This window comes from Triticum aestivum, chromosome 4B (genome assembly GCF_018294505.1).
Source record: "Triticum aestivum cultivar Chinese Spring chromosome 4B, IWGSC CS RefSeq v2.1, whole genome shotgun sequence".
Classification (NCBI taxonomy): domain Eukaryota; kingdom Viridiplantae; phylum Streptophyta; class Magnoliopsida; order Poales; family Poaceae; genus Triticum; species Triticum aestivum.
The window spans coordinates 117,992,731-118,012,385 of record NC_057804.1 but is presented as its reverse complement, the minus strand read 5'-3'; the positions used below and the strand labels follow the sequence as shown (position 1 = coordinate 118,012,385).

The window sequence follows — 19,655 nt, the reverse complement described above, 5'->3', positions numbered from 1 at the left end:
AAGCGGGTCTATATTAAGGGCATTTTTTTAAGTTACAACTCTCGTTCTTCTGAAACTTTTATTTGGATCGAGTTGTAATCTTAAACCCGATGGTGCGCTGATACTTTTGTTGCATTATGCTCTGCATGCTTATTCCTCGTTAATGACATTGCACGCATGCTGAATCTCATCAGGCACCATATTTCATCATGCATTTCAAATTCTTCATATTATATATCAAATGCGTGTATGAATTACAAGATATAGGGGGAGATCCCCATGATTCAACTCTTCAAATGTGCATTGCCTCAAAAGCAAATTCCTCACTATGCACATCTTCAGGGGGAGTTCTTCTATATCTTGCAATCAAATTCCTCAATATCAGTGTATACACTTCATATGTTTATCCCCGTTGAAAACTTAACCTATGTTGTCATCAATCACCAAAAAGGGGGAGATTGTAAGTGCATCTAGTGCCCCTTAGTGATTTTGGTGTATTGAAGACTTATAGGTTAAGGGACTAATGCGTTTGTGAGTATACACAGGTCTATAAGTCTATGAGGAGTTTGATATTTACAGAGAAAGTCGACCCCTAAAAATGAAGTTCTTCAACTAAAGACTTTGATATTCTCAAGACTTTCTGAAGACTTTGAAAGTGAAGAAATTGGTGTGACCTTGAAGACTTGGTATTCATTTGTGGAACATGAAGCGTGAAGACTTTTGTTTTCGTAGTTTCATTTTCTCTTTCTTGAGTCATAGGAAACACCGTACTGTTAAAGGGGGTCGAGGAAATACTAAGGAAAATTTTCCATGTGATGCTCAACTCAAAATCCTACACCTACCAATCCCTTCGAGTGAAGCCTTTGGAAATCTCATACAGTTCAGTCACTTTCTTCAGTGGCAGAGACGAAGTTCTTCTGGTCGCTGATGAATTTGTTCTGACTGAGGAGTTAGGAATTCGTCAGTGCGAATTACCTACACAGTGAGGAACATGATAGCCCTCAGGAATTTGAGAGTCAAATTTCCGACCGTTGTTGTGCTGCGCGCCAGCTGTCCCAAAATATCTTATCCACCTAACAGTCATATCATTGAGGGGCATTTATGTCTTATCATGTCGGGCTGCTCCCTAGGCTATAAATAGCCGCCCCCTACAACCACTAGCTGGTTGGCTGCTCCGAGAGAACTTGACACTTGTCATTTGAGAGCAACCCATCCTCCGAGGACTTTGAGCGAAAATCATCGAGTGAGGAAAAACCCCAAAACCAAACCCCTACAAACCCAAAGTGATTGAGCATCACTGAAGAAATTGATCCTGCATGGATCCGACGCTTGTTACCTTTGAAGACTGTGCTTCTTCCAGACGGTTAGGCGTCAAGGTCTAGAGCATCCAAGAGGAATTGTGGATCGCCGAGTGACCAAGTCTGTGAAGGTTTGGAAGTCGCCTGAAGACTTACCACGAGTGATTGGACGAGGTCTGCGTGACCTTAGTTCAAGGAGAATACGGTGAGGACTGGGTGTCCTGAACTGCGTGCTCAGTGACTGGGTGTCCGGGACTGCGTGTCCTCGAGTTTAAATACTCAACCGCTCCAACCAGACGTACAACTGAGACAACAGTTGGAACTGGTCTACCAAATCATTGTCTTCACCAACCTAACTGGTTCTATTTCCTCAACCCTTTCATTTCCTCATCACTGTGTTGAGTGTTTGTTCATATCTGTGTTTGAAGACTTTGACTGAAGACTTTCTCAATTTCCTCAGTTCAATTTCTTCAGTCTGTTTGTCTTCATCTTGTGTTATCCTGTGATTACGCTTTCTGTACTCTGTGCTTGTCTTCATTTCATCATGATGACCATGCGTGTATTCTGTTATGCTTACTTCTGAGTACTTATTCCGCTGCTAATAGTTCTTCGCTAAGGAATTTCCTCACCGGCAAATTCCTCAGTGAAGAATTCATAAAAATCACCTATTCACCCCCCCTCTAGTCGACATAACGCACTTTCAGCTACAAGCATAACGACCCGGCATTTGGGGGCTACATATATGGAATACTCAGTTCTGACTGGTGATTGAGATGAACAACCTGGATTTCTTCAAGCTTGTGACATTCATATTGAAGCAAGTCTTAAGCTATTACTACATTCCCTTTTTAAGACTTGGGGCCTACAAGTGATAGGCATATAAGAGGTATATTTTCGAGTTGGACTCTACATGTAACCCGCCCCTTCAACATATATAAGAAGGGGCAGGGCACCCCAAGGGGGAGACAATCTTAAGGGTTAGACATAACTGGAAGATCCAGAGATAACTAGGAGATCCGGTTTACGGTGATTTCCTCATGGTCATAATGAGACCTAGCCTCAAACAGCATGTAGGGTTATTACTGGATGATGTTTCCCGGGGCCCGAAGCTGTCTAAATCCCTGTCTTGTGTTGTGTATCTCGATTCCGCCCAACCCCTCTCAAGCTACCGCATAGATGTGTTGGCCTCGCGACTAAGTCCTCACATTAAAGACATCTGCCATGATAATTCCACGATATTTTTTGTTGTTTTACGCCACCACCGTGACAAATCCACTATCCCCCATGCTTTTCCACAAAAGCAAATGCACTATTGTTTTGCTAGTTCACATATTTTTTATCTTGTTGTGCAGCATGTGCTAACCGCATCTGGTTTGTCATTCCAATTTGATGTGCTCTATCTGCAATAGCGTTGGCCTGCAACTGTGAAGCTTGCCATGAGATGTTTGCTGGTGTGGTTCCACCATAATAACATGTGATCATTTAGCAGTTGGTCAATGCATGGCAACTGTAGTTTGTACAACATGGCACATGTAGTAGTTCAACCATGCCACACAGATTTTTGTTCACACTTGTCACCCATAGTTGTTTAGACACATGCAATCACATTTGATTAGGCATGGCAACTAGAATTGATTTGCCATGGCAACTGCATCTATCCAGGCATGGCAACTGTAGTTGTCCGGGCATGGCAAATGCAGTTGTCCAGGCATGGCAACCCAGGAATGGTGCTGCAGTTGTACAGGCATGGCAAATGAAGTTGTGCATGCATGGCAACTGCATCTGTTCAAGCATGGCAAATGCAGTTGTCCAGGCATGGCAACCCAGGAATAGCACTGCAGTTGTATAGGCATGGCAAATGCAGTTGTGCATGCATGGCAACTGCACCTGTCCAAGCATGGCAAATGCAGTTGTCCAAGCATGGCAGCTGGCGCTGTTAAATCACCACGAAACCCCGAATGTCACCTATGTTCATTCTCCTGAATCACTGTCCACAAATTCACTTCATACGCCTCACCTGTGTACAACGTTGATGGCAGGTACATGGTTGCCACCTGTTTTCACGTGCTACATGAAGGCCCTGCGTTTTTACATACAACTCGTAAGTCTTTGCCATCGTTGCAAGTTTAATTTCATGTCCACTTCAGTTTGTTTCTTTTCCATACGCGTTACCTTGATTTGCCACATTGGCTACTTGAAGTTGGTCGCCCGTACATCTGTCAGCTTTGGCGCCCCGTGCCTAAACTTGCCATGGTATCCCCGTGTGTATTGTTGTGTCATAAGAACCTGTGAAAAATGACATTGTAGGACATAAGTAGAATGCCATCTTCCTCGTCACAAATATGGCAACTGTCCCTTTTTTGATCATGCATCGTACTGATGCTCGCGTACTGCTCCAGCAGTGGCAGCAACGGCCCTGCGAAAATGAGTTGATTGTACTCTGCTGCATACCAAGGGGGCGTTTCTGGCCTTTGAGAAAACCAAGGATCAGTGTCGTCTTCATGATTCATTTTTCCTCTCTTTTTTCTCCCCACTGTGTTTTCAGTCATTGCATGAACAAGAACGCATCAATATCCGCAAAATGCATTCTAACTGTTTGCACATACAAGAAAACACGGCAATCTTATCACATTTCTTGCATAGACAACCAACACATCATGGCAAGTAGGACATGCACATTCATTCTCTTTTCTAAAATCTGGATGCCAACTATCATTTTGAACCGGTGGCAACATCGAACATAATATGATGGCAAGTAACAACACAATATTGTGGCAGCTGACCGCAAAGATAGGTGGCAACTAACATCAGAAACATGTGGCAATTATTTTTCCTCCCTCTCTATGCACCACCCAAATCCCTCCTTTCTTTCCCCTATTTTTAGTGATTCCTACGCATTCTTATGCATCAACTACTCGCACCAACCCAACCGAGAAGCTTAGCTCAACTCTAGGATAGAATATGGCAGATCTGGCGTACTTTGGTGGGTAAATTTGAATAGACACAAATCTGTGGTGTGTTTGTCATGACAGCGTGGATCTAGTCGCCATGTTCGTGGGCAATCTGCAATTTCAATTTTCTGGACAGAAGAAGGACGAGAAAACAGGAGGAGATCGGAGATCGACTTGTTAGCTCGTCGTCGCGGAGTTGGGGGGTGGGGGCGGTAGGGAAGGGGTGGGGAGGCGCTAGAGATCTGGTCTGGTTGCCATGGCAACCAGAGAAGAAAGACGATGGAGGTAGGGGATCGAGAGGTAGGAGACGACGACGGCAGGTCGGAATGGGGTTGGAAGGCAGGCCGAGACGACGGGCGCGCTAGGTCGTGCGGGCAGCGCGGTCGATCGCCCGGACGTGTGGGCGATTGTGCCACACACCGGACGTGCGGGCGGTGGCTGTGTGCGCCCAGACTCTGTCGTGCGGGCGGGGTCGTCTCCGTGCCACACAGGACGTGCAGCACAACCCCACTAGATGCAACACGTGTGGCAGTTATCGGCGTCCTAAAACAAAAGACCTATCCAGGTTGAAATGCTTGCCCAACTTCTTGATGCTCATTTTTGCTTATATATCTGCACGACTGGCCAGCTTTTTTCTTGTAAATAAAAAGAATGTTAGGGGGTTCTGTGCAAAACATTCGTCGCTGTATGTGGGTGTTCTATGTAAAAATAGAACGCACCCTACGGCACGACTCACTGACAAATGGGGTCTACATATGGATATGTCCGCATACGTGTATTGGTATGCAACTGTATCTACACGCTTGAGACAAGTTAGATGACCATAGGTGCGACGAGTTCTATGAGTCCGGGCGATATTACCTCTACTCAAAAATTGGGTCCTTCCAACGCATTTCACTCAAGGGCGAATCATCGGGTGCTAATTAGTGAAGGCGCATAACCATGGTTCATGTATAAAGCCACTGGGAATGGACAGCTATAGCACACACGGCAAAATAGAACAGCCTGCAGCAACTAACGTATACTACTGACAATACGGTCTGCAGTGATAAGTTCAACTTAACTCGGGGGCTAGCTAATTCACCAGAACTTGGTAATGCAAATGCGCAGATGAATCTCTTTAGACTCCCCGTGCAGCATCTCCGGATTGACATGCGCATGGAGGCGCCCGTGCTCCATGTCCACCTCGCCGGGGACTCCGCAGTTCGCCACGTCGCCTTTCAGCTGGAAGCTGCTCCTGAAGTGGCCTGCGGCGGCCGGAGGGCCATCCACCCAGAGCACACCTGTGTACACCGGCCTCGCGTCGGCGTCGACATTGCCCCTGACGCACACGATGTTGACGGGGCGGACGCCGGCGGCGCCCCTCCCCGCGCCAACGGCCAGGAGAAACACTCGGCCGTCCTCCTCCGCCACTAGCAGAAGGCGGTGCTCCGACCCCGGCACGACGAGCGGGCGGCAGATCTCGTACTTAATCTTTTCCATGGGCCAACAATGCCGGCCGGACTCCTCCGTGAGGTGGCGCAGGAGGCTTGCCGGGGAACCCTGGAACGCGCACTCGAAGCAGTAGCAGGGCGCGTACGCGCACTTGGCAGGGTGGTCCGCGGCCGAGTGGTAGGTGATGGACCTCGCGCAGCCGAAAATCCTGTAGGGGCACTGCACCTTGTAGTCGCCGACCAGGCCATCGATGTAGGGGATGCGGGTGTAGGTGGTGGCGCGGCCGCACAAATCACAGTGCTTGTTCGCTCCGCCGTCGCCATTGCCGCCGCCGCCGCAGGAGCAGCACACGACATGTCCATTCCCGCACTGCAATCCACAAATCCATGCATGTCAATGAATCATAGTTCAAAACAAATACTACAAATCCATGCATGCTTTTTAACGGAAATTTCAGTTAGTTCGTCTATGTATTACCATGAATACGGGACGCTTGAGGGGCGCAGGACACGCAGCGCAGTGAAGCCATTTCTTCTTCACCTCTAAGATGACGGACTCCTCTTCCGCAGGTGCCGCGGCTACCATGGCTCTTGCTACTTGTTCGTCGATTACGAGCACCCCTCCGTCTTCCAGCTCATGCTTCACCGTGGCGGGTGGGTTCACCACGGCCACCGGCGTCGCCATAGCAACTGGGCTGGGAGCCGCCAGCGCCGGCATCTTCGTGGACACTGCACTGGGCTCCGCCGGCGCCGGAGTCTGTGTAGCCACCGGACTGGGCGCCTCCTGTGCCGGTGTCATGGTGGCCACTGGACTGGGCGCTGCCGGCGCCGGTGCCGGTGCCATGGTGACCACTGGACTGGGCGCCGCCGGCGTGGGCGTCTTCATGGCAACCGGACCGGGCGCGGCCGGTGCCGGTGCCATAGTGGCCACGGGACCGGTTACTGTCACCGTAGCGGCCGTTGGCTTCGCCTTGGCAACCGGACTGGGCTCCGCCGATGCCGGTGCCATGGTGGCCACTGGACCGGTTACTGCCACCGTAGCGGCCGTTGGCTTCACCACCGCGATTGGCTTGGCCCTGGCAACTGGACTCGGCGATGCCAACGGCCGCGTCCCCGCGACCCCCGAACCAACTACCTCCTTGATGCTGAACTTCTTGTTGCTGCTCTCGGCGTTCTCGGAAACCCGCTGCCTCTTGTTGTGCTGGTCTGTCGGTTTCTTTTGGTCCGCCATAGATCTCCGGCGACCGGCGGGCTTGCGCCCAGCTGAACGATTGACCGGAGTGAGGATCCAACATCCAATTCATATATGATCTCAAACATGCCAGAAAATGTATAGAGAAAGAGAGACTTACATTTGGCAAGAGGAAGCTGCAAGCTATGGAGGAGAGGGAGCGACGTTTCTACGGAAGAGACGACCCTTCTTCACTCTGAGCAGTGGACTGTGGAGTGAGACCGAGTGAAGTTGGAGGAAGAGGAAGCTGCAAGCTAGGCTAGTGTTTTGGAGGGCCGAGCTGGGTGCTGGCGTGCTTTGGAACGTGTGCAGTGATGCATGCCTGCAGTGGAGACGCGTGCACGCGTTGATTCGGGTGTGAGGTGGTGAGACCAGCGCTACTCCTCGAAGAAAACTCTGGTCTGGTCTGGTCTGGTCAAGGGCGAGAGCAGACCCGTCGCTTCATCTTACGTAGTACACCGGTCCAGTCAGACGTCATCACACACTGCCTGCGCAGCTAGCTAGTAGCCCGATCGTCTCGTCTCGTCTAGTTTGGCTTCGTGAGTACTCCCTCTCCCCCTCCTCCCTCTCCCCCACACGCTCTGCCGATCTTCACACCAGTATTATTCTTTCACCTCGCAAGAAATATTTATCTATATTTACAGCGTCTACAGCCGGACCGGCCCTCTATAAAATTCACGGGGTATCCGATTGCGTCAATGAAGGCTGAACAACCCTTTATTTAAGCTGTCGTACATTCAGTAGTGAATATGGATTATCAAATTTGTACAACCCATACACAGGCCCGGTACTGAGATTTTGGGGGCCCGGGGCGAACCTAAAATTTAGGGCCCTTTCATATAAAAAACATACCAGTAATAATTGATACACATATGAAAGGTTAATATGCAAATGCATCTAAAAATCAATTTTCATATCAAATATTTTATTTTTATTTTTTCGTTGGCAGATAGATGCCTTTTAAACACCATGATGACACACAATGCTAAAAAATTGCTTCAATAGTGCGAGCTATGTGCATGATGTATATGAAATAAATTACTCAATTAGCATAGACCCGGGTTTCAAGGATGTACACCATACATGTAGAACGCTAATATAGCACGACAGACCACGCTCCATGTTGCGCGCACAATAGGGCAAATGCAAGCGCACGGATTATAAAGCTTTTCAATACATATGTTTGTGAATCTTATGAGATGCATCACGATCAACTCATGGAGCAAATCACGTCATGCGACGCAACGGACGAGCGAACGTGAACAGAATCTATAGAACATCAGAAGTGATAAATTGGAGATATGAAATACCTCGGATCGGCCAGATCTCGTCTCAATGATAACACGGTGTGAATCTGCGTCTAGCTCCATCTGGAGGCGCTTGGCGACGTGCGGGCGTGCGGGCGCGTCCGGCGCCTTAGAAACCAGAGAGAGGAGTGGATTTTGTCGGCGTACTGCACCGTGGCGGTGGCTCGTCCATCGGCAGCAACTCGCGTCGCGTCCGGCGGCTGCGAGAGGGATTGTCGCGGCTCGGCCTCCTCAGAAGGAAACTTACAATTACAGCAACCTGTCGCGATTCTCGTGGACTCGCTGCATCTCAGCGTGGAGTCGGCTGCCTATTATGATACGCGTACTAATCAATCAGGCCTTTTTTAGGGGAATCAATCAGGCCTAATACTTGAGTGTTTAGCGTCACTGCCTCCCAGGCCCAAAGGCTACGTGCGACGGGGGCCCGGGGCGGCTGCCCCCCCCCCCCCCCCCCCCCCCCCGGGCCGGCCCTGCCCACACACGTGAATCATACATTACAAATCACAGTTCAAAACAAATACTACAAATCAAAAGAAATATAGTTTAATAATCCAGACAATCAAAATGAAATCAAAGTCCGAGTGAGGGAGTCCTGGACTAGGGGGTGTCCGGATAGCCAAACTATTATCATCGGCCGGACTCCAAGACTACGAAGATACAAGATTGAAGACTTCGTCCTGTGTTCGGACGGGACTTTCCTTGGCGTGGAAGGCAAGCTTGGCGATACGGATATGTAGATCTCCTACCATTATAACCGACTCTGTGTAACCCTAGCCCTCTCCGGTGTCTATATAAACCGGATGGCTTTAGTCCGTAGGACGAACAACAATCATACCATGGGCTAGCTTCTAGGGTTTAGCCTCCTTGATCTCGTGGTAGATCTACTCTTGTAACACACATCATCAATATTAATCAAGCAGGACGTAGGGTTTTACCTCCATCAAGAGGGCCCGAACCTGGGTAAAACATCGTGTCCCTTGTCTCCTGTTACCATCCGCCTAGACGCACAGTTCCGGACCCCCTACCCGAGATCCGCCGGTTTTGACACCGACATTGGTGCTTTCATTGAGAGTTCCTCTGTGTCGTCACCGATAGGCTCGATGGCCTCTTCGATCACCAACAACGACGCAGTCCAGGGTGAGACCTTCCTCCCCGGACAGATCTTCGTATTCGGCGGCTTTGCACTGTGGGTCAATTCACTTGGCCATCTGGAGCAGATCGAAAGCTACGCCCCTGGCCGTCAGGTCAGATTTGGAAGTTTGAACTTCACGGCTGACATCCGCGGGGACTTGATCTTCGATGGGTTCGGGCCACAGCCGAGCGCGCTGCACTGTCACGATGGGCATGATTTAGTTCTGCAGCCGGACAGTACCCTGGAGGCCGCACTCGAGTCCGCTCCGATCTTCAATTCGGAGCCGGCTGCGCAGATCGAGGACGGATGGCTAGACACCGCCTCGGGGGCTGCAACCTCTACGGCGATAGAGCAGAACACTGACCATGTCCCTCATGAAGCTCGTGACTCCGAGGTGCCGGACTCCTTGCCGGACTCCGAACCTCCCGTGCCCCCTCCAATCGAATCCTATTGGGCGCCGGTCATGGAGTTCACCGCAGCGGACATCTTTCAACACTCACCTTTTGGCGACATCTTGAGTTCGCTAAAGTATCTCTCGTTATCAGGAGAACCCTGGCCGGACTGCGGTCAGGACGGTTGGGATGCGGACGACGAAGAAATTCAAAGCCCACCCACCACCCACTTAGTAGCCACTGTCGACGATCTAACCGACATGCTAGACTACGACTCCGAAGACATCGACGACATGGCGACGATGCCGGAGACGACCAAGAACCAGCGCCTACCGGGCACTGGAAAGCCACCTCATCATATGACATATACATGGTGGATATCCCAAAGGATGGGAATGACGAAGCAACAGTGGAGGATGACCCCTCCAAGAAACAGCCCAAGCGCCGGCGTCAGCGGCGCCGCTCTAAATCCCGCCACAGCAAGAATGAAGATTCCGGCACCGGAGATAACAACACACCGGACAGTGCCGAAGACAACCCACTCCAGCAAGATTCGGCGCAGGAGGACGGAGACGCCAGCCCTCATGAGAGAGCGGCAGAAGAAGAGGTAGAGGATTACATGCCTCCCTCCGGAGACGAGGCAAGCCTCGACGATGACGAATTCGTCGTGCCTGAGGATCCCGTCGAACAAGAGCGTTTTAAACGCAGGCTTATGGCCACGGCAAACAGCCTCAAGAAAAAGCAGCAACAGCTTAGAGCTGATCAAGATCTGCTAGCCGACAGATGGACTGAAGTCCTCGCGGCCGAAGAGCATGAGCTCGAAAGCCCCTCCAAAAGTTACCCTAAACGCAAGCTGCTCCCCCGATTAGAGGAGGAGGCGTATGAACCTGCATCACCAGCAGACAATACGGCTGACCGACCACCCCGTAGTCGCGACAGAGAGGCCCCTAGGCCCTTCGCTAGAACCGTACCCCGGCATCGCTCGAGGAGCACAAAGCCACAGGGGAACGCTCCGGACTTGCGAGATATATTGGAGGATAAGGCAAGACAATCAAGATCGATCTATGGATCGCATGGGCGCCCCATGATACGTGATGACAACCGTCGCGCTGGACACAGTAAGTCCGGCCGGGCCGAACAAAATAGACAAAGCTCTTTCGAGCTCCGTCGTGATATCGCCCAGTACAGAGGCGCCGCACACCCATTATGCTTCACAGACGAAGTAATGGATCATCAAATCCCCGAAGGGTTTAAACCCGTGAACATTGAATCCTACGATGGCACAACAGACCCCGCGGTTTGGATCGAAGACTATCTCCTTCATATCCACATGGCCCGCGGTGATGATCTTCACACCATCAAATATCTCACACTCAAACTTAAAGGACCAGCCCGGCATTGGCTTAACAGCTTGCCAGCAGAGTCAATCGGGAGTTGGGAAGACCTGGAAGCCGCATTCCTCGATAACTTACAAGGCACGTATGTGCGACCACCAGACGTCGATGACCTAAGCCACATAATTCAGCAGCCAGACGAATCGGCCAGACAATTCTGGACACGGTTCTTAACCAAGAAGAACCAAATCGTCGACTGTCCGGATGCAGAGGCCCTAGCGGCCTTCAAGCACAACATCCGCGACGAGTGGCTTGCCCGGCACCTAGGACAGGAAAAGCCGAAATCCATGGCAGCCCTCACATCACTCATGACCCGCTTCTGCGCGGGTGAGGACAGCTAGCTAGCACGCAACAATAACCTCAACAAAAATTCTGGCAGTCCGGATTTCAAGGATCATAATGGCAGGTCACGTCGCAACAAAAACAAACGCCGCATTAACGGCGATAACAGTGAAGATACGACAGTCAATGCCGGATTCAGAGGCTCTAAACCCGGTCAGCGGAAAAAGCCATTCAAAAGAACTACTCCGGGTCCGTCCAATTTGGACCGAATACTCGACTGCTCGTGCCAGATACACGGCACCCCCAAAAAGCCAGCCAACCACACCAACAGGGACTGTTGGGTATTCAAACAGGCAGGCAAGCTAATTGCCGAAAACAATGACAAGGGGCTACACAGCGATGACGAGGAAGAGACCCGACCGCCGAACAATAGAGGACAGAAGGGTTTCCCCCCACAGGTGCGGACGGTGAACATGATATACGCAACGCACATACCCAAAAGGGAGCGGAAGCGTGCACTCAGGGATGTATACGCGATGGAGCCAGTTGCCCCGAAGTTCAATCCATGGTCCTCCTGCCCGATCACTTTTGACCGAAGGGACCACCCCACCAGCATCCGCCATGGCGGATTCGCCGCATTGGTTCTAGACCCAATCTTCGATGGATTTCACCTCACCAGGGTCCTGATGGACAGCGACAGCAGCCTGAACCTGCTTTATCAGGACACAGTGCGCAAAATGGGCATAGACCCCTCAAGGATTAAACCTACCAAGACGACCTTTAAAGGCGTCATACCAGGTGTAGAAGCCAATTGTACAGGCTCAGTTACACTGGAAGTGGTCTTCGGATCCCCGGATAACTTCTGAAGCGAGGAGTTAATCTTCGACATAGTTCCGCTCCACAGCGGCTATCATGCTCTGCTCAGACGTACCGCGTTCGCAAAGTTCAACACGGTGCCGCACTACGCATACCTCAAGCTCAAGATGCCAGGCCCTCGAGGAGTCATCACGGTCAACGGAAACACTGAACGCTCTCTCCGAACGGAGGAACACACAGCGGCTCTCATGGCAGAAGTACAGTGCAGCCTCTTAAGGCAATTCTCGAGTCCCGCCGTTAAGCGATCGGACACGGCTAAACGCGCCCGAAGTGACATACAACAAGACCACCTGGCACGTTCCGAGCATGCGTAGCAGTGCGGCCCCAACCCCAGCCCCTGCAAAATGTCAAGACAGGTCCTTCGCGTACACCATTACGCTCTGAAGATACCATGGGCATGGGGAGAGGGGCACGACCACGATAGGCCCAGAATACAGCTTAACCACACCAGGGGCTCTCAAGTGTGTCGTTCTTTTTTTTTACCCACAGGACTCTGTTCGTCAGAGGCCCTGTCCGGCAGTAGACCTGCCGAACTCACGATGCAACAGCCAGGGAAGGAGAAAGGCTACAACGAATATCCAGGTGGTCTCCATTACGAGCATTAAATCTGTTTTATGCACCATTCCGCAGCCTACCCCTGGAGGGGGACATGTTTAACAGTCCCATCCCTTGCTTATCGCACCATGTGTATCGTTCTGCACTTACAGCAGTTTTTCTTGAATAAGTAATGTAGCACCTTTTTGCTTCCAATTGCATTTCTCTCTTATACATATGTTCATTTGTGACATGTCGCATCCGTACGTTTTGGTACGGCTAAATACACCAGGGGCTTATGTTTCCCGCATCATGGTGTGATAAGTCCGAACACTTTCACAAGTGCGGCACCCCGAACTTATAGCATTATATGCATCGGCTCCGAATCATGTCTTGGGTCAATAGTTGGGTTTGCCCGACTCCCATGTTTTGGTACCTTACGTTCCGTTGTATCGGCTAAGGTAGCACTGGGAGAACCACTGCGATTGCGCCCCGGTTGAGCTGGGCGAGCGCCTCAGTGGAGAAAGCTAAAATTGACCGTCATGATGAGGCAAGAGCTGGTCGCTGTTCGAGAGGTTTTTTGCGAGTCCTTAAAGACTTATGCCGCTTAGAGCGAGGAGCCGACTTTGTCTAGCCCAGGCGTGGATAGCGCCCCAAATTCGGCCTTCCGAAGACTAGGGGCTTCACCAAAATTTAAGATTATAGAATTCTATGGCTAAGTGAGAGTGTTCAAGCATTATAAGTCCGGTTGCCTTGTTCCTTGTGTTGAGCGCTTCCCTAGATGGACCCAAATATGGGAACAAGAGTGCTCAAATTTATCCCGAACACCCCAGCACTCGTGGCATGGGGGCTGAAGCCGACGACTTGCCATCTCTCAGATTTGATAAACAGCCGCACAGAAGGTAATATTTTAAATTAAAATGCGTTGCTTAGCGCAAATGAACTAAGTTTTCAGCACACAGGATAACAAAATGCGAGTCTACTCAAATATTACATCTTTGGAGCACTCACCCACAATAGTGCGGGTGCCCTTCAGCACACTCTTATAATACATCTCGGGCGTGCGATGCTCCTTGCCCTGCGGTGGTGGGTCCGTCACGAGCTTCTGGGCATCCAACTTGCCCCAGTCCACATTTGCGCGGGCAAGGGCCCGACGGGCACCTTCAATACAGGCGGAGTGCTTGATGACTTCAACCCACAGGCACGCATCCACCAGCCGCCGCACCAGGCCGAAGTAGCTCCCAGGCATGGCCTCCTTAGGCCACAGCCGAACTATGAGGCCCTTCATGGCCTGTTCGGCCGCCTTGTGGAGCTCGACCAGCTGCTTCAGCTGGTCGCTAAGGGGCACCGGATGTCCGGCCTCAGCATACTGAGACCAGAAGACCTTCTTCATCGAGCTCCCCTCCTCGGCCCGGTAGAACGCGGCAGCATCGGACACGCTGCAAGGAAGATCTGCGAACGCTCCTGGAGAGCTCCAAATTCGGGTAAGCAACAGGTAATTAACACTCACATGCTTACTTTGCATGAAAAATGCCTTACCCGCTGCTATTTTCTGCAACGCCTCGATTTCCTGGAGGGCCTTGTAGGCTTCCGCCTTAGCGGCTTTGGCACTCTCAAGAGCAGTTGCAAGCTCAGACTCTCGAGTCTTCGAGTCACGCTCCAGGCTCTCATGTTTTTTCATGAGATCCTGGAGCTCTTGCTGTACCTCCGCCACCCGCGCCTCCTGCTTCTCTCGCTCGGTGCGCTCCGCGGCCGCATTGCGTTCGGCCGCGGCCACCGCCTCTTTCAGGGTCGCCACCTCGTTAGTGGCCCCTGCAATACCCACATTATCCTTGTCATTCTTTTTGCAACCAAAATACTTTTCTGTAAGGTACAATTTTAATAAGGCGTTACTCACCTTCCTTGTCCTCGAGCTGCTTCTTGGCATGGCCGAGCTCGTTCTCGGACCGCTCGAGGCTTTCCTTCAAAATTTGACCTCCGCAGTCAGTGCAGCAGAGGTCAGCAGCGCAGCCTGCAATCCCATATTGACATATTTTTTATGACTCCTGCGTATATCTTCTTAGATCCTCAGTCCGGCTTTTCTTTCCGAACATCGAACCGAGCATCAGGGGCTACTGTCTATGCGGTACTATTTTACATATATCAAAATTCTTACCTCAAAGCCTGTTAGAAGGCTGCTGCAGGCTTCGGTCAGCCTGCTCTTGGCGAGCTGCACCTTCTGAATCACCGCACTCATAACAGTGCGGTGTTCCTCTTTGATGGAGGCGCCATTGAGCGCCTCCAGCAAGCCATCCGGCGCCTCCGGTTGGACGGAGGCTGCCGGTGTCACGGTCTTGCCCTTCTTACGAAGGGGCCGCCCGCCGGACTCCGGAGCCACTATGGGATCCGGAGCCGAGTCCGGTGCAAAGTCCGGGAGGTTGTCCTGCGACACCTCCGGGGCCTCCTCCTCCTGGCGGGTCCCTTCCCGGGATCCCACCTCGGCATCGTCTGTGTCACGGGGGGTGGAGGCGGTCGGAAGAGAATCCATATCCGACGCACCTAAGGACCCGCTCGACGAAGCGGGAAGATCGTCCTTGGGCGGACTGCAGGGTTGTATGCGGCATTAGAAAGACATTGTGTGGCAAAAAAGAAAAACCATGAAGTTATTCGGGAGTCTGGATACTCACGATCTCGCCAGGGGCTTGGCCCTTGGAGGCCAGTCCTCGTCGTCGTCACTGGCGTTGGCAGAGCAGTCCGGGGGAAGAGTTTTTCCCTTCTTGGACCCTTTGGCCTCCCTCGTTGGGGAGGCCTTCCTTTTCTTCTCTCCCCCCATTGGGGGAGAGGCTTTCTTCTTCTCCTCCTCACCTTGGTGAGAGGAGTCGGCCTCGGAGTCGTCATCCGATAGCACCTGAAAACAGGAACTCTTCCGAGTCCCCGTGGCCTTCTTCTTGGCCTTCTTCTCCGGCACCACGTGGGGTGCCGGAGCCAGCAGCCCCGTTAGGCGGGCGCCCGCTGGGTCCTCTGGCAATGGGGCCAGACAGATAGTCTGCTCGGCCTTCGCCAGCCAGCCCTGTCAAAGGAAAGGGAGTTTAGATCCCGCATAGAGTCAAACTATGGAAAACAAGCATCCCGTAAAGGACAAAATCGCTTACCTCGTCAGTCGGACGCTGCGAGCTGAATCCGCGATCTTCGGTGGCGGATGCGGGAGCCTCGGCGCCCTTGAACAACACCTTCCAGACATCTTCTACGTAGTGTCGAAGAGCCCGCTCAAAGTCTGGTGTTGCGCCGGATCGAACTCCTACATGTTGAAGCCCCGTCGCTGGCACGGGAGGATCCGGCGGATGAGCATGACCTGGACCCCGTTGACAAGCTTGAGCTTCTTGTCCACCAGATTTTGGACGCAAGCTTAGAGTCCGGTGAGCTCCTTCGAATCACCCCAGGTCCAGCCGCTCTCTTTCCAGGAGGTGAGCCGTGTGGGGATGCCAGATCTGAATTCGGGGGCCGCTGCCCATTCAGGGTCACGCGGCTCGGTGATGTAGAACCACCCCGATTGCCACCCCTTGATGGTTTCCATGAAAGTGCCCTCAAGCCAAGTAACGTTGGACATCCTGCCCACCATGGCGCCTCCGCACTCCGCTTGGCTTCCCTTCACAACCTTCGGCTTGACACTGAAGGTCTTGAGCCACAAGCCGAAGTGGGGCTGGATGCAGAGGAAGGCCTCACACACGACGATAAACGCCAAGATGTTGAGGATGAAATTCGGGGCCAGATCGTGGAAATCCAGGCCGTAGTAGAACATGAGCCCCCGGACAAAGGGATGGAGTGGGAAGACCAGTCCGCGGAGGAAATGGGTAAGAAATACTACCCTCTCATGGGGCCTGGGGGTGGGGATGAGCTCTCCCTCGTCGGGGAGCCGATGCGCGATGTTGCTGGACAAATATCCAGAGCTGCGCAGCTTCTGGATGTGCCCCTCCGTAACGGAGGAGGCCATCCACTTGCCTCCCGCTCCGGACATAGTTGGAGGAGGTTGAGGTGAGATGTGCGGACTTGGGCGCTGGAGCTCGAGTTCGCAGAGATGGATAAGCCAAGGAGGAAGAAGGCGCAGGTAAAAGGGTTGGATCTTTATCCCCTTATATGGGCGGACGAAAACATGCATCCCCACCGGCCTGATAAAACTCGCTTATCCCCCAAGTGCCGCAATCAATGGCGCGGTTGGGTTACCCACGTCCGTATTGATGGGAATCCCGGGATAAGGGGAACATGATCTCTGCTTCGACAAGACATGCCAAGGAAACCGCTTCGCTAAACGTGCTAAGGTGGTACAATAAAAACGATTCGAGTAAAGGCTTGGTAGTGGTGTGACGACACGCCACGAAATACGTCAGCAGATTGAACTTGTGTAAATATTATTCTCTCTATGATGGTATGTGGAAATTATTTTGCAGAGCCGGACACTATCCTGGTGTTCACAATCTTCTATAAATTATTCGGAGGAGGAACCCTCCTTGCAATGCCGAAGACAATATGCGCGCCGGACTCGTCGTCATTGAAGCCTGGTTCAGGGGCTACTGAGGGAGTCCTGGACTAGGGGGTGTCCGGATAGCCGAACTATTATCATCAGCCGGACTCCAAGACTACGAAGATACAAGATTGAAGACTTCGTCCCATGTCCGGACGGGACTTTCCTTGGCGTGGAAGGCAAGCTTGGCGATACGCATATGTAGATCTCCTACCATTGTAACCGACTCTGTGTAACCCTAGCCCTCTCCGGTGTCTATATAAACTGGATGGCTTTAGTCCGTAGGATGAACAACAATCATACCATAGGCTAGCTTCTAGGGTTTAGCCTCCTTGATCTCGTGGTAGATCTACTCTTGTAACACACATCATCAATATTAATCAAGCAGGACGTAGGGTTTTACCTCCATCAAGAGGGCCCGAACCTGGGTAAAACATCGTGTCCCTTGTCTCCTGTTACCATCCACCTAGACGCACAGTTCGGGACCCCCTACCCGAGATCCGCCGGTTTTGACACCGACACCGAGCGTAACGGATCACTCGCTGGCTGGCGAGATCACTCGTCGGACGCCATTCATGTCGCCTACTCCGCGGCCATCCTTGCCTCATGCTCCTTTGCTGCTATAATTGTCCTCGTCGCCTCGTACTACCTGCATTCGTTGATCTCTTTCTTCGTCCCCACAAGCCACTTGTTTGCATGGTAATCCAAGAGGCTTTCGTCCGTCAACATTATCTATGCATCATTCGTGTCCGGTGCGATTTGCAACACCTTCTTCTCAAGTCCAATCTCTCTGAATGTCTTGGCCTTGTCGAGCTCCCATTTGATCGTTCTTTCTTCTCCAACTCGATCTTCTCCATCTCAAGTTGCAACTTCTTCTTCGCCCTCTCCCGGCCCTAATTCATCCTCTCCTTATGTGCATCCATAATGAGCTTGTACCTCACCTCTTTCTTGTTCTCCCTAATAGAAAAAATGCATGTCCATGTGAAGGACATTTTTGTAGCTGCAGCGTCACAGGAGGCCCGCACCTTTTCCCACTTGTTTCCCATCACTTGTCGGTTATTCTTTGGCACGGTGGCTCTTTCATTCTCCACTACAACATCTTTCTCTGCTTCGTCCAACCCAATAGATTGGTGGGAGCTTGAGCCATCATTACTCTTCTTGCTGGCCTTGAGGTCGGCCACAAGTTGTGTCTACTTTGATTTGCCTTCCAATATCACCCAACAATGGCTAAAACTAATTGGCTTCTTCTCCGTTTCTTGATAAATAGTGGCCACCACCACCGTCTAGCAAACAAAATAAGTATGACAATGAGAATGCAACAAAACACAAACATATGCAAATGATGACAAGATGAACTAATTTAGCTTACGTGAGTTGCCACTCTCATCCCACCTTGATGGTGGTAAGCACATGTGAATAGTATCCAACGTACGTGTTCACTTCCCCTTGAATAATCTCCCATCGATGTCGGGAGATACCACATTGCGGTTCGTGGCGATAGGGTGGGGCTCTACATATTGCTTTTGTTCATGATATTCCTTCAAAATCTTCCCCCAATACGTGTTCCCCTTTTGCTCCGTGTCGCATATGGGATCCATTGTTGTGGCCAAACAAGATTGAACCAACAAGATATCCTCAAAGTTGAGAATGCCGAACCTCTTGCCTTTGTCGTCTTTGACTTCTTTTTCCTCTTGCTCGGATTGGGATTTGATGTTGTCCTTACTTCAAATGAAGGGCAAGTTGGATCCCCAAACTCATAATTCATTTGGGTCGGTGTTGGTGTCAAAACCGGCGGATCTCGGGTAGGGGGTCCCGAACTGTGCGTCTAAGGTTAATGATAACAGGAGGCGGGGGACACAATGTTTACCCAGGTTCGGGCTCTCTCTATGGAGGTAATACCCTACTTCCTGCTTGATTGATCTTGATGATATGAGTATTACAAGAGTTGATCTACCACGATATCGTAGAGGCTAACCCTAGAAGTTAGCCTATGATTATGTTTGTTGTTGTCCTACGGACTAAACCCTCCGGCTTATATAGACACCGGAGGGGGCCTAGGGTTACACAGAGAAGGGAATCTACATATCTGAATTGCCAAGCTTACCTTCCACACAAAGGAGAGTCCCACCCGGACACGGGACAAAGTCTTCAATCTTGTATCTTCTTAGTCCAACAGTCCGGCATAAGCATATAGTCCGGCTGTCCGAGGACCCCCTAATCCAGGACTCCCTCAGTAGCCCCTGAACCAGGCTTCAATGATGATGAGTCCGGCGCGCAGATTGTCTTCGGCATTGCAAGGCGGGTTTCTTCTCCGAAAACTCCAAAGAAGATCTTGAACACAAGAATCG

The 19,655-nt window shown here is 51.4% G+C and overlaps 1 protein-coding gene across 1 annotated transcript; it reads right to left on the bottom strand.

Annotated features, from left to right (window-relative positions):
• Nucleotides 1-5,100: 5,100 nt before the first annotated feature.
• LOC123094600 (uncharacterized) lies at nucleotides 5,101-8,487 on the bottom strand. Its single transcript, XM_044516574.1, has 4 exons — nucleotides 8,203-8,487; nucleotides 7,014-7,618; nucleotides 6,140-6,924; nucleotides 5,101-6,031 (listed from the first exon to the last, which is right to left on the bottom strand). The coding sequence occupies exons 3-4, from the start codon at nucleotides 6,890-6,892 to the stop codon at nucleotides 5,309-5,311; spliced, it is 1,476 nt and encodes a 491-aa protein (XP_044372509.1). The 5' UTR covers nucleotides 6,893-6,924; nucleotides 7,014-7,618; nucleotides 8,203-8,487; the 3' UTR covers nucleotides 5,101-5,308.
• Between the last annotated feature and the right edge of the window lie 11,168 nt (nucleotides 8,488-19,655).

Coding starts and splice junctions, on each gene's coding strand:
- LOC123094600 (XM_044516574.1), bottom strand. CDS start 6,892: ATGGCGGACCAAAAGAAACCGACAGACCAGCACAACAAGAGGCAGCGG. Junction 6,032..6,139: donor TCAAGCGTCCCGTATTCATG/GTAATACATAGA, acceptor TGTGGATTGCAG/TGCGGGAATGGACATGTCGT.